Source organism: Hakea prostrata, chromosome 5 (genome assembly GCF_041222555.1).
Source record: "Hakea prostrata isolate BN-2017 chromosome 5, UWA_Hpros_2, whole genome shotgun sequence".
Classification (NCBI taxonomy): domain Eukaryota; kingdom Viridiplantae; phylum Streptophyta; class Magnoliopsida; order Proteales; family Proteaceae; genus Hakea; species Hakea prostrata.
Genome location: NC_142604.1, coordinates 12,248,168 through 12,263,898, shown reverse-complemented (window position 1 = coordinate 12,263,898; position 15,731 = coordinate 12,248,168). Strand labels below are relative to the sequence as shown.

The following is a 15,731-nucleotide window of genomic DNA, read 5'->3' as shown; positions in this document are numbered from 1 at the left end:
TAAATGATTTATATCATCTGGTGCAATTTCTCTTGAGTAGTACCCAAAAAGAGAAAGAAAGAAATAAGAATGAAAATAAAAACACAAGCTATGTACAATAGAAGCATTACTGAACTGCTGCAGGTACAAGCACCAAGATACACAGGTGACCCGAAAGGTCGAATGATATTAGACAACTGAATCCTTCCCTTCATTCTGGTGATCATGGACCTAAACGGTAAGCACCATTGCTCATGAAATGACCATCCATATAGAGGGCTGTATCCTGTGGATGCAGGCCATCCATAACCATAAATTGCATGTCTTCAGCTGGTTTCCAGTGTCTTTTTCTTTGATTTATGAACCAGTTATTGATTTGCTTCTGATCCAAACCAGTTGATTCTGCCAAAGCAACCTTCTCTGTCTCCTGTTACATTGGCATTAAGCTTCTAATGTTACAACCTAAAGATAATTAAATAAAAAATTATTGAAAAAGAAAAACTTCATTGTAAACATACCGATGGATATGGCCATTTATAGTGCAGCTCCCACCAGTTAAGCAGTTTTTGCCTTGCATCCTTTGGAAGTTTTCCTTTCTTCTTTTTCTTAGAAAGCTCCTGCTTGAGGCTGCTTAAGTAGCCACTGTACTTCTTCAAAAGGTGATTCTTTAATTCCCTATCTTCAGCGCGTGGATCAATCTCAGGGGCCTCCATCTCTCCCTCACTATTGTCCTGATCTTCCTCTGATGAAACCACACCTTCACACTTGTCATCTACGCACATCAATTCAAACTGTTTACTAGAAGATATGAGATACTCAATGTTGAGAGATTAGTCCCACATTGACAATACCTGCTACCCATAAACCTTGAGTCTTTCTATCTAACGGTTTGTAATCTTATCAGAGTGAATTTTCCACCTTCCCATTTTTCCATTCTTTGTATTACCCCGAGCAAGCAGGCTTGCCTCCTTAATTACCCAGCTCAGAAGAGGACCAGCTAGAGCAACAGCTCAACACATAGACAAGCAAACAAGTTTAAAAACAACCAAAAGAGCAACAAAATAGGGAGGCAAAAGACAATGGGGGGGGGGGTTGTCGGGGTTGTCACAGCTTACCACAGCGGTTCATGGTTTCATTACAATGAAGTCTCCTTGTTATTATCTGGGGACTCAAAATCATTTGTTTTAGTTTGAAAGTAAAAAGCACATCCTTGGCATGTCCTGGTTATAGCTTATCTATATGAACAACTTAGGTTGGACCTGTCACTTTGAACATAGGTTCTCAATCATACTGACTCTTTTTCTGGAAGGGGGTAACAATGAATAGAATATGAAAACTCAGAAAAGAACAAAAAAAAAAATACACAAGATCGCCAAAGGGAACAAATTACAGCAAAAATAAGACTAAAGCAACCTAATCTGGGTGAATAAACCAAACTGTGATGCAGTTGCGTTAAGAATGTAGCAGCAATGATGGCTCCCTAATTACCTCTGGTCGATCCCTCAGACCACCTCACTCCCTTCCACTACCCCTGAGTCTTGTTCTCCCCTACTACCTCGTCTACCTTCTGCCCTGCACCATGAATCTCTCTCTTCTCCTCCTCTTGCCATTCCTCTCAAGATGACCTTGCACTCAGCCAAATTCCCCCAACCCTGGAGGATGGTCAGAGGGAGGCTCCCTGCCCTGCAAGTACCCTTAATGAAGAACCTTCCGCCCGAAACTACTGCCATGTGGAGCACTTATTGGGCTTTTGGACCTCCATTTCCTATTGTAAAAAGCTCCCTGATGACCAAACAATGGAGACTAGCAGCACCCTTGGATATTCTTTTTCTCCTTGATCATGGTTTCTTTTCCTTTTTTCCCTTCCCCAGCCCCCCACTAACACTTTGATCATGGGTTCATTCTCTAATGTGAGCCACAAGACCAAAGCACTTGAAGGTGGCCTAGGTCGGTGGGGAAAAAGCCACTATTTCTTTGACAATGGCACAAAAACCTCATGCTCTCCAAGGAGAACTGTTCCACTCTTCCACTTTGGGTCTCTCTCCCAGGTTTACCTTCATAATTGGGGTTTCAAAGGCTTGAGCATCGCGAGATCAGCGTTAGGGACTCCCCTATTCCCCAATGCTACAGCCTTATAGGAGGATAGGCTTACCTTGGCTCGAATTTATATAGATGTCTCTTCGGACTATCCTCTCCCATCTGCAATCTTCATTAAGGAGGAAGTTCACTCCTTCACTCAATAAATCTAATACGATTGGAGGCCTCCTCACTGCCCCGCTATCTAATCTTTCAGGCCTCCCCTTTGCGATCTGAGACAGCCACCTCGTCTCGTCACTGATGTTTCCAACTACCTTGTGAAGCTCCACCTCTGACAACTAAAATCCTACCCTTCTCTACTCTCTTTGCACCCTGGCACCTCGGGCTCCCCACTGTTACCTAAACCATTGCAACATATCACTTTCCTTGCGAGCATAAAAAACAATGCCTCGGTCCCCTGTCACATCTATTCCTTCTCCTTTCCCTCTCTTTCCTTTCCATTCAATCTCGGCCTCACTTCCCATGATCTTGCACCACCCCCCCAACCTTATGCCCCTCTATTGCCCTAGCCACCCTCCTCATGGGCCCTTCTCTCTGCCCTTGAGCCAACCCACCCCCTTCCTATTCCACCCCTTCCGGGTTTGGCTTAGCCCACCCTATCCTTCCCCCCATTCATCATTTTTCAATGGAGTAAGTCATGGACATGGTTCCTACATCCCTTCCCCACCACGCCCCCTCCCCCCTCCCAATTCCCTCAAATCCCTCTCCCTCTCCTATTTGGCTTAACCCTCCTCCCCTTTCCCTGGTCCAACCCAAGCCCATTTCTCTCCCCGTCTCTTCCCCAATTTCTTCTAGCAACCCAACTACTAACCCATCACTTTCTACCCACCTAGCTCACCCATTTCCCTCCCTTCCCCCCCCCCCAGCCCACACTCTCTCCCTACCCAGCCTGTAACCCCCCCCCCCCGCCCAAACTCCCTTCCCCCTCTCAGCCGAATCCCTCCCCTCCCCTCTTTAGCCCTTGGTTCCCTCGGCCTCTGACCTTCTTACAATCTCCTAGCGCACCTTTGGCCTTGATTCCATCCCTAATTCCCACCCAACCTATCTCTCCCCCCCCCCCTTCACGGCCTAGATCTTCCCTCCTATCTTATCCCCTAATTCCTCCACTATGTTTGAAGTTCTGAAGCCTAATCTTGATCCCATTTCAGTGGTCGTGGGTGGCATCGACAATGGGCAGAATGCCTCTCGTAATTCCAGGGTTTCGTCCAATTCTGAGACTCCTTTTTTGCTTCAAGGTAGCAAGAGAATCAACCTCTAACGAAAGGTGCCACCACCTTGGCAACTACATTACTAAGATCAAGTCTTCTAGGAAGAAGAAGAGAAAAAGGGAAAAACTAGCCTTGCTTTTGTTTTGGCTCATTAGTCTCGGCCTTAATGCCCAGTCCCTTTTCTTTGTCTTGCTCTTGCTTAGGCCCTTCTTAGCTTCAGTTAGACGATGCCATGTGCTTTCTTATTGTAATTCCTCCCCTCCCCCACCCGCCTCTCCTTTTGGTTAATGAATTCTTTATTAATTATGTTACAAAAATTAATAAAGATCTTAATGTAAAAGCCCAATACATTGTACCTAGGCAGTTAGCATCTGAGGCTTTGAAAAGGCTGATTTAGGTCCCAAGTTATTGGGCCCAAATAGTACATACGCCGTTTACACATATTTTGTTCTTCCATTTACTATAAAAAAATAACGGATTAGAAGACTACTAATGATTAAAGCACAATAGTCTACCTAATAATCTAATATACTATTCTTTAGCATTTTTTTACACCAATCAAAGAAACCACTAAAGGGTATAAGAAATGATAATAAAAACACGAGGGAAATTAATGTAATATTTGAAGAAGAATTTGATTTGTCTACAAGAGTAGTTAAAAGTTTTAGTAAACTTGAACATTCGGCAGCCAAAAGCTGTCAGGCAACATCAACCGGCCACTTTGTCTTAGAACGAGAATCTAATGTAGAATTTCCTTTAAACTATTTGTTTATAATTATTATTTCCCCCGAGACAGAACATTTTCATATTCTATTCAAAGGACACCACCAAAGCTAGTACTACTAAGGAGAAAATAGACAAAGGACATGTTCCTTTTACCATCACCTGCTTGGATTTTGACAGTAATCAAAGGCCAAATAAGCTCCAGAAAATTATTTCAGCAGAAACACCTACTAGTTTCTAAGCAACATATCACCATCCCTTGCACCATCAAGGCCAGAAAGTTTTTTATATAATGAAGCCTGTAAGGCTTACAGTATCATTTAACTGAACACAGAAAGGTGAATCATATTCCATTCAAGGTGCACATTAGCATCCCAATTTGAATCTCTCTAAACAAATTGTAGCAAAACCCTCCCACGCCCCTCAGTTGATTCACTGTTTCACCTTATCAACATTAAAGATATACTGTTGAAACATAATTGTCATGTCATTCTTCTACGGAGGAAAAACCTACCCTTGCTGCTCCTAAAAATAGCTGATGGCTTTAAAAAGCACGGGCTAGGAGAGGAAGATGTTTTGGACAAAAAACTGAGAAGTTATACCTTCACATTTCCCTAGCACATGTAAGAAATAAGACACCATGAATAAGACTCCCGTGTTTTCCTTACTATTATTATGTTGAACTGGAGAAAGCACACTTGTATTCCTACCAAAAGAAACAAGAGAGAGAGAGAGAGAGAGAGAGAGAGAGAGTCATATTTCCTTTTTTCGGTATATCATCAAATGGTTAAGGTTGTGAATAGAAATCTTAATAGAAGCAGAGTTAACTACCTGGAGAAAGACATATTTCCTTTTTCCGGTAAAGAGAGTCAGATTTTGGACGGATGCAAGGTTACACAGGATTCACATTCTACAACAGGTGGTATAATACCCACAGAAACACACATGCCCATAAAGGTTTCCTTGTTATCAATGAGGAAAGAGAAATGGTTGACACTGAAACAGATACGAAATGCATTGTAATAAGAAAATTTCCTCTTTTCTTGGGAACATTTCCTGCATTCTTTTGTTTAATAATATGGACCTCATTTTGGGATTATGGTCATAGACCCAGATTGCCAAACGAGAACAAAAACACAAGTTAAGTTCATGAACATTCAATTTTATAGAATAGAGCTTCTGGAGGCAAATACTTCTCACTTCCAGAAGAAGCAAGAAAACATCAAAAAGAATGAAAGGAAAAAGATAACAACATTCTGATAAACTAGACATGAAAGGGCAAACTTTGCAATGGTCCCAAGTCCCAACGCAGTAGGAATATCACTTAAGTTTGAAGGTCATAGGGTTTTAGGGAGATATGAGAAAGGAAAAAAAAAGGAAGAAATTTTAGTTCTAGGGATCAAATTAACACTCCTTGGAAAAAAAGATATGTTTTGGTACATTAATGCTACATGTAGTAGGAACATGAGATGGGATACAGCACTTATTTGAGTTGAACAGAATCCGATGTTGCTCTTGTTAATTTATTATTACTTTTAAGCAGTGATAAAAAGGAACAAATTGGGAAATGACGATAATAATGAAGCCACTGGTCTTCTCTTCTCTATTCTTGTGGGATTCACCAATCTAGAGAGCTTTTTCTTCCCATATTTGTTTATTAACCATTAATTACTGTCCCTAAGACAGTAAGTGTAAGACCTCTCTTACATCCGCTTAAACGAATATAATAGATCTCAGACAGTTCACAGACCACCGAGGCACCGACACAGAGAGAGGAAGGAGAGAAAAGGAAGTGTGTGTTTCGAACATCGAAACCCTAAACCTGAATGCCTGACACTGGAAGGGTGCCAGAGTTGAATCACCCACGCAGGCGATGTATTACTTCAATATGGAGATTCTACCGAAACGAAAAAAACAAATGAAGAATTCTCTCTCCTCCCCATTTTCAGGAGAGTGAGAAAGCTCTAACTCTAATGGGGTATGGGGGTGGGTTTTAAACTTTGAAGCATTCTACAATATTTCTCTTCATTGCTATTGAATCAATTCCGTCAAACAAATCTTCCTAGAAAAGAGGGAGTCGATTTGAAGATATGGAACCGTAATTCCAAGTTTCCAACAATGGACCGACTTCTCTAAGTACAACTCTCAAACCCTAAACGTACGGCTTTTCCAGTTGGACACTTGCACCATAACTTTAGTCTCTGCAATAACCCATCTCTCTCTCATCTTTATTGGGTCAAACTTTGTTTATCCGTAGCAACTAACCATGTTTAGGTCAGAGAAGGAGAGAAAGAGAACCTGAAGAGAAATTGCGTAGAGAGCCATGACCAAGAGTACTAAGCTGCGCTTCAACCCTCCGCATAAACTCCATGGCCTCTTGTATAGGCCTTGTGAGCTCTTCCCTGTACTTCACTAGCATATTGTAGTAGGCTTCCTACCACACATATTGAAGATCTCAAAATTAGTAACCATAACAAACTTAATCAAAACGTAAAACATAAGTTTATAGACTTAGGTTATATTTTAATTATATGTTCTTGAATTACCATAAACTGATCCAGTTCTGGGTCCGTGGAAGACTCTCTGCAAATGAGGGATGACCGATGCCGTGTTTCAAACTCTCGATGAACAGCCGTTAGCCGAGCCACCACTTCAGGTGGAGCTCCTACCTGTATATGTTTCGTCATTATCAGAGAGTACTTAGGGTTTAAGAGTGGAACTTCATGGTGTAAGGAAGTTGTACCTTTTGACATTCCATGTAAGCTTCCAGAAGGTTTGAATACTGAGGGTGAGCTATGATCTTAGCTTTAATGGCGTCAGCTTCACTTGGGTTGCCGTTCTTTCCTTCTTGTTGTCCTTCTTCTTGCTGCTGCTGGTGATGATGATGGCCTCCACCACCACCACCACCTCCTCCTCCTTCTCTAGCTTCGGACTTCATGATCGGAGAAGCTTCAGAAAGAAAACATTCGCCGGATTGTTGATGATGATGACGATTGAAAGAGTGATTTCTCCCATACACTGGTGAATCGGGTGCAAGAACTAGAGGGCCTCTAGAATATAACAAACTTCCCCTTGTTGTGCTTGTATCGTTACTATTAGTATTATTCTCACTCACTGGATTATTGTATGCTTCCATTTCTCACTGAAACAAGTTTCTAAAGAAACAAAGAGAGCCCAGAAAAAAATTGAATTCCTGAAAACTAAAGGGAGAAACTACCAGTTCCAGCTCTTAATTCTATAATTCAAGGAGGCAAAAGGTTTTTAATGAAAGGTATTGGATGGACCATCTGATAATTCTAACCATTGGATTTCTAGACAACTTTCAAGTTCATATAAATCCGTTTACATACCCTCCTTTTGGATTCTCTCTACAGGAAAAATGACATCACAGCATAGGAACTTCTTTTTTTTTTTTTTTTTTTCTCTCTACAAAAATTTCAGGCTCAAAGAAACAGCTTCAAGAAATCTCAAAAGCAAGCAGAAGATCCCATGGTGGCCTTTGATGGGTGATGTTGCAGTAAAGTTAGTAGCATGACTGAGCCTAACAAACTTACTTCTTCAAATCATAAGCTTCTGATCTCTCAAAGTGTTATGTAGATGCGGTAAGGTCAGCCGGAACCGGCAGTCGGCACCTGTGATTGTATGGATGACAACTGATAGACAAGCCTTTCTTTCGAAGGAAATATAAAAAAACATTCCACCAAAAAGGAAATGGAAATGGAAATATAAAAATATTTTTTTTTCCTTCAATCCAAGAGGTAGAAGATGCTAGGGTAAACCCGTAAAGCAAGTACTTTTATGATTTTATATGTGATGTAACAAAAATGCTTACGCTGGCCTATATGTTATATCAACCAAAATACTGAAAATACAATATTCATTACCATTTATGGAGAAGGCACTGTTGTTTTATTAGATCCTGTACGTGTTCATTTGTCTACAATAATTATTATTATATAAAAAAAAGGTAGACGATTAAAATAAAGTTTAGCATATCTTAGTGGTTAATTAAAGACTTAATCATCACATCATATTATACAGTAGATACTATGATTAGATTGCAATGACTCTGATTGGATGGTCAAAATTGATGTGCATTGGATTTGGGTTGATCAACTAAACATTTCCAACCTAAAATATGAGAGGTCTGAAGATCTTCTACACGACTATCTCTTTTTATATATATTATTTTTTGTTTTTGTTTTTAGGAATTATTAGATTTTTATATTAGTCGATGGAGGATTACTATTATCAAAAACAATAGTATTTATGACTTTTAATAAGAGGTATTAATTATTGTAAATGAACAACCCTTTTATGGTAATTAATTTTTATTTTTTTGTCATTTGAGGGTCAAACACAATGGGATCCCTTCAAATGCTCAATGGTGCTAACAGCTACTACGTTCTGAATTTAGCTTCAATAGCATCTCTATATGTATCGATCTCTCAGATTGTTTGGGCTTTCTGTAAGAAGCTGAAAGGTCTCAATGCAGCCATGGTCAAAGAAACAGCTCCAATTAAAATGAAAAAAATGACCCTAAAGTTATAAGAGACATTTGTTCACTATGAGCTTGATGGTCTTATCAATGGTGATTTAATTACTATGCTACACTGTTTTTCTACTTTCTTTTTTTTGGTAGAAACTGTTTCTACTTTCCCTCATCGTATATTTTAGACTAAATTTAAAAGTTCAATTGATTCCATCTTTGGTGAGGATACATGGAGGTGTCCTAAATTTTTGGATGCTCCTTTCATTGGAGAGTGGGAGAAACAAGACTGGAAAAACAAATGCACCACCATCTTAATGACCACGACATTGAAAGTTGAAACTAATTAACATTAGAGCAACAACGTGGTCAGAAGGGCTTTAAGAAAATTGTCATGTGATGATATTATGTCTCACGATGTTCTTGTCTAACCAAACAAATAAAGGCTAAGGAACTAACTACTAATTCTTTAAAACCTCCCCCACACACCCCCCTCCCCCAAAAAGAAATTTAAATTAAGAGGTCTCAATATTTATCAAAATTGTGTCAATAAAATCCTAATATAACGAATTGACCCAAATTTCAATTGAGATTTTCTCCCCCCAAGCCTAATTGTGCCTCTATGCCCTTTCACTCACATGAGTGTGGAAACCACACTGCCTCAAGTCTGCCCGTGTCAGGTCAGACAATGTGGCCCACACACTCAAGTGAGTGTGGAGGCATTGAGGCATGGTTAGCGTGAGGGCAGAGGATTTGGACTCTCCAAATCCACCCTAAGTCTAGCTGGAGTTCTATTCGGCTTTTTGAATTCCAAAAATGGATTTTAGTTATAAATTAACTAGCCTTGATAAGGTTGGTAGGGTTTGAGCATAGCCATTAGGCAAACCTAGTCCAACCCTACCTTACCCTATGTTAATTTAACTAAATTCAAATTATATAATAAATTGGATTTGAGTAACTAAATAACCAAATATCCTACTAATCCTAATGACCTAAAATATCCCACTTCAATACTCGTATCAATCTCTTTTAACTCCATCACTCCAATACTCCAACTAGCATTGAAAAGATATCGAGACTATCCACAATTGAGAACATATTGGGAGGTTAAATTGTAGAATCAAACAATTTATTGGGCTGTGTAAGATTGGACGTCTAAAACCTACTTTCTACAAAAATCTCTCCTTATCTAAAATTAATGTATCATTAGTCAGTTTTTCAATAAAAAAGTAAAATGTTTGTTGTATGTTTGTTGTTTTGTTTTTGTAGAATGCATCATCTAGGTGTATCAACAAAGAAGATATAAAAATCAACTTTAGAGTCATAGTAAATCAGGCTAACCCCCCACCATTCGATCCTATTTAGGAAAATCAAGGAAGGTAGGGCTACGAAACCCTGGGAAGGAAGGGTAGGGTTTGGGTTGGGAATCTTAAAACCCTTGTAAGATTAGATAAAGTTTGGATTTAAGATTAGGTCAACTAGATTGGATTAGGGTTTAGCTTAGCCAAACCCAACCTTATTTACCCAATGCGACCGAAGAATGGACCAAGTCCAACAAAGAATCAAATGAAAATTCCTAGATTCCACCCCAACTCAATAAGTCAATAGATTCAATGCAATGAGACTTTTTTTTATGGAAGAAAAAGCGTTCCAAACATCTTTGAGGGGAGGAAACAGACTAATGCCATCAATTTTGTTAACAATTTGAATGAGCAATGCACAATGTACTTCTACGTTATACAGATATTTCAGAATTATGTCAAATTTGTAAAGATTGTCTATCCCAAAATGTCTCTTAAATTTGCACAATAGTACACTTTTTTAGCAAATTCTATTATAGTTGGATAATCTCATATATAATTTTTATATTACTCTTAATCTCTTATGACATTATAAACTGTTCTTAGCAAAATGTCTCTACGTTTTGTCTTTGAAAAATATGAAATCTTTTACAAAAAAAAAAATATGAAATCATGGTTACTTAGACGGTAGACCCTCTGTATGCTTTTATTCCCCACACGGAAGGCACTATATGCTTAAAGGGACACTTCTCTTTTTTATAGAAGAAAAATTACTTTTCGGTTTATTTAATTCTAGAAAGAGAAAAGAGATCCCCACTACTTAACCACAAAAGAATAAGCTTTCCGCGGTTGATGTCTGGATTCACATTTTTTTATGAGAAATCCAGAATTGTAAGACAGACATCTTTATGGGAAAAGAAAATAAAACGAAAACAAATGGAAAACCAGGTCCTGAAGATTGTCTTTTCAACGGTAAACAGTAAAAAACCCTTCTGTTTTCTGTTCTCGTCCATCAAACATGAGTCAGTAACAGTAACACGAGTGACTCTCCTGCTGGTACTCTCACCAGTCACCAGTGAAATTGTGGTTTACGAGCAGAGATCAGATTATTAAAGAGAGAGAAAGAGAGAGAGAGACAGAGATCGACAAAGCGAGGTGGTAAACGTAAACGATGGGGCTCAGAGGTCTCACACTCTCACTGTCTCAGACTCTCAGGTGGGGGACGAAGAGGGAAGAGAGAGGAGAGGTCTTTCAAACCTTTCAATCTTTCAATCTTTCAGTCTTCTTCAGTTGTCAGCAGCAGCTGCTCCTGCTGCTCCCTCGTTGTTGTGCACTTGTGTGAGGAAGACAAGGATGGGTCCACCATGCTTTTATGATTATTAGATTATATCCCCCGAGATTCACGCGCTCCTACTGAGACCAACTATATTATTAGATTTTGGTATTAATTTCCTCTTTTCTGACATTCACCTTCCATTTTACCGATACATTAGCTGCCCACCAATATCAGCCCACCCACTAGTATGGGAAATTTGGTTACATGAGATGAAGATATCAAATATCTATAAATTTCAAATCTATACATTTTAAATTTATGGAGTCATAATTTATAAATTAATTGTTTGATTAATTCAATATGTGGAATGAAATCTATGAATTTGTTTATGATTTTTGTGAATATGTAAATGTTTATCATTTTTATAGTATGGATGGAATCTCTGGATTTTACCCCATACCGATAAACCTACAGATTCACGTTTTTAATGTAAAAAGATGAATATCTAGATTTCATGAATCTAGAGATTTTAACAACCAAACGGGTATTTATGAATGCAAGATTTATACCCGTTTGGTTGTGAAAATCTCTAGATTCATGAAATCTAGATATTCATCTTTTTACACTAAAAACGTAAATATGTAAATTTATGAGTATGAGGTGAAATCTAGAGATTTCATCCTTACTATAAAAACTCTAAACATTTTTGTATTCACAAAAATTGTAGATGAATCCATAGATTTCATTCCACATGTTCAGTTAACCAAACAATTAATTTTATGAATTATGACTCCATAGATTTGAAATTTCTAGATATTTAAAATCTATAGACTCATGTAACCAAATAGGCCCTTAGTTTTCCAGCACTTGATGTGCAACAAAGTCTTGCAAAATTTTGGGTCGTTGGATTCCAAATATCAGTCGAGATTTTGATCTCAATTGTTAAATATCAATAGCCAAGATCAAACTCTCAATCAAGATTTTGATCCAGCTGCCATGAATGTTTTGCTAGACAATCCTCTGCATTAAATGCACAGGACTGAAGCAAGGTCCCTAGTATATAATGTGGATCACTTCCTAACACTCTGTGCCCTTTGACGGCTTTACAACCACAAACAATGTGGGACTCACAAGTAAAAAAAAAAAAAAAAAAATCACCCTAATCATGTGAACCCCCCTATAATTTGTGGTCAATAGCCATTGAGGAGCACAGAGTGCTCCTCTTCGAGGGAGATGATCCAAATTCCTAGTATTAAGCTCACCTTCATTGCTCACTGTGATGCCAATTGAGATTTCGATTTCGACCGTCTATCTCACTTTTAACCATTTGCGCAACATTCAAGTCTGCCCCACTAGGATTTGCGTTTTTTTTTTGGTACAACTTTAAATTTCCATTTCACTAGCACAAGATGTTGTCATAAGGTTACTAGCTGAGTTGGAATCCTCTGTCTGTATTTAGAGGTTTAAATTGTGTATCACTTTGTCAAATATTATTAAGAGACTTATTATCCCGTATTAAGTATTGTATCATGCTAGTAAATGTATTTTAATACGATCTAATGTAGAAACATATCAATATGTATCATATCGGTTGTACCAAATCTGGATACATATTGGCTATTGTCGTATCGTATTGTGACATGCTTTAAACCTTATATGTTAGGGTACACGTTCATGCTTGTTTCCACGTCTCTTTATTATATATTTAGAGAGAAACTCACTTCTAATATCTTTAAATCGTAACAAGAAAAATAAGAGTTGGGTTCTTGGCGGATCCCTTCATAATATGGAGTCTAGATTGCCTACATTGGGGCAAGGCGTTTGTTGGTGCATTTGGCTGCTATATGTCTTGCCCATGGTACTCGCAAAAGTGTGAGGACAACACAGACCTCTGCCCATCAATTGAGGTAGAAGATCTTGACTTAGTTAGTGGCCCTGTGGATGTGCTTCTGGTATATGTGGTAGTCTCCAATATAAAAACAATAATCCAAGAAGGGCCAGGGTTCAAACCTCCGTTTCTCCACAACTCACTCACCCCCCCCCCTCCCATGGGCCTTTGGGAATCCAATCCTAAACAATACAAGGTTAGTGAGCCCTTGCTATAAAAAGTGTATTAATTACGATTAGGCCTGTCCTCTAATCTTACATAGGTTGTTTTGATGCCTTGAGTTCCAGAATGTTTTTGTTGGTGGAGAAAAATATAGTCTTAGCTCCATGGTACACTCTGGGTCCAGCCCTTGCTCTTGAGACCAAAACAAAGTGAAAGTGGGCTGTCTCTGAGGATAGGAAACCACATCCGATGATCGAGTTAGTTCAGGCCATCAAATCAAATACTCCATTAAGGAGTGTCGACCCCAAGAGATGATGAAGGCCATGCTCTCGAAGGGTTAGGAGGCTAAAGTGAGTAGTGGCTGGAAGGTTTAGAGCTTACCCCCTTCAAGCTTGGTGAAGGGTTATGTAATTGATTCATACCTCCAAAGATAGCATGCTTCTTAGCCTTTGCATGCTCATGTCATGAGATGGAGGGTGGAGATGGCTTTTGTAGTTTGAGGACTCGAGGCGCAAATAAGGGAGTCGCTTTAGCCGTCAGGGGGTTCCATCAGAGGGGAATGCACCTGTCGTCAAGGTTTAAAGTATCTCATGATACCATACGATACTAGCCGATACGTATCCATATTTGACCCAACCGATACAATACATCTCGATACGTCTCTCCATTGAATTATACTAAAATATATTAGCCAGAGCGATACAATACTCGATATAGGACGATACGTCTCTTAAAATCACCTGACCGATACGATACTCAATACCGATACTTTAAACCTTGCTTGTCGTGCTTTTCTACCAATGTGACTAAGGCCCACGAAGAAAGGTCAAGCATGCCGTCTTGCCACGTGGAACCCTCTTGCCAAATCACGGACTGGTGATTGATATGGGCCTTTTAATTACTTCTCGGCCGGTAGGTCTTTGGTGAGACATTAATCAAGAACTCAAGCCCTATATGTTGTTAAGGGTTGGTCCCAGAAACCAGTTCTTTGGACCATACGATAATGTCGATAACAGTTTCCATGTCTTGACATTAGCTATAATTGTGATTCATTGACCTTATGCCAAGGTCCATCCAATTTTATAAATTATTTGTATTCCAATCTAATTTATAATATATTCCTAAAGTTTATGTTTTGGATTGGTTCTATTGGAATACTCAATATTGTTGGGCAACAAAGATATCCATAATCTTCGTTGGTAAAAGAGAATTATAAATCCTCAATCACACATTAAAAAGACGTCTCATCAAATTTTCGTGTTAAGTCGACTATATCAAAAGAACATATTCATCATCGAAGACAACCAAAATGGGCCCTATATTAGTTAATCATCATTATTAACTCAGACCTGAAATGATGATCAATGTGAAAGTAGAGAACAACAGCACACACCACCAGACTAATTGAGTTCCTTCCTTTGGTTAACATAAATGATTACCATAGTGTGAGTTGTGACTAGCTAGCTTCACATATATTATCACTGTTATAGATAATATCTCCATCTAATTAACATCTCAAGTAAAGAAATCAATAACTAGTTATAATTAATGTTCCTTTTAATGATAGATTTTTACTGCTATCACTTCAGCAGTCTTTCATTTCCTTCTTTTGATTGATTAGGGTTTGGCTTGGTTGGTTGGTTTGTTTTTTCTTTTTAATCGTCTAAGTCAAAACTGAGATTTCTTACCTGTTTTCTTTATCTGGTAACCATCATTTGCTGGGTATAAACCATCAAGGATTTGGAGGTTGTAAAGTTGTGATCATGCCAATGCTAATGATCAAGGTGTGAATCAAGATCTTCTTTTCGTCAAAGTAAAAGTTTGTGAATTAAGAAGAAGGCTCATGTGAATTGTGAGGTTTTCTAGGGTTTATCTCTGATTTATTAATAGCTATCATGATGTAGGTCTCACTCATAATGTTCGATAGATAAAGAGAACACAGACCTCTATCCTAATGGATATAAAAATTCAAATTCGATATTATAGATGATGAACCCCATCTTTAAAATGTGTGGAAAAAATATGAAAAAAACACAGAAAAAGAAATGGGTTTTGTTGAAGGATCACTTATGGCAGCTCCGGTGGAAAGAAGAAGAAGAGAATGTTTATTGATCAACCTTTCCAGCTTCTTAATTTTGTTGACAAACGGAAACTTGCAAAGTGAATTCACTGTAAATTCGCTTTACTTTGATGAGAAGACTAAGAATTATTATTTGGTTTGTCGACATTTAAACAGACAATGGGAGGTGCAAGGTCAAATCACGGACGTGATTAGCGATAATTTCTTTTTCAGGTGAAGCCACTTTTTTCTCTTAAAAACAACGGATTATATAATGAATTAGTTGAATCATGCGATCAAATCATACAGAATGGAGCAGTCAAGCTACTTTATTTTGATTAATTAGATTGATTGACGCCTAATTCCACTGTATTTTGTTTGTAGAGATATTCATTTGGAAGACTTTAGAAGCCTTCTAACAACTCGCTGTTATCATTCGAAAAACACCAAAAAAATAATTTTAAATATTTTATTGGCATTTAATAAATTTTGCTTCATTTTAAAAGTAAAAGTAATATCAATAGACATATTCTATAGACCTTTTGGGGA

At 38.4% G+C, this 15,731-nt stretch overlaps 1 protein-coding gene across 1 annotated transcript; it reads right to left on the bottom strand.

Annotated features, from left to right (window-relative positions):
- Positions 1-7,695, bottom strand: LOC149015180 (homeotic protein knotted-1-like). Its single transcript, XM_089156186.1, has 5 exons — positions 6,751-7,695; positions 6,554-6,676; positions 6,306-6,441; positions 498-751; positions 1-406 (listed from the first exon to the last, which is right to left on the bottom strand). Exons 1-5 carry the CDS (start codon positions 7,141-7,143, stop codon positions 203-205), a joined length of 1,110 nt encoding a protein of 369 aa, XP_089012312.1. The 5' UTR covers positions 7,144-7,695; the 3' UTR covers positions 1-202.
- Between the last annotated feature and the right edge of the window lie 8,036 nt (positions 7,696-15,731).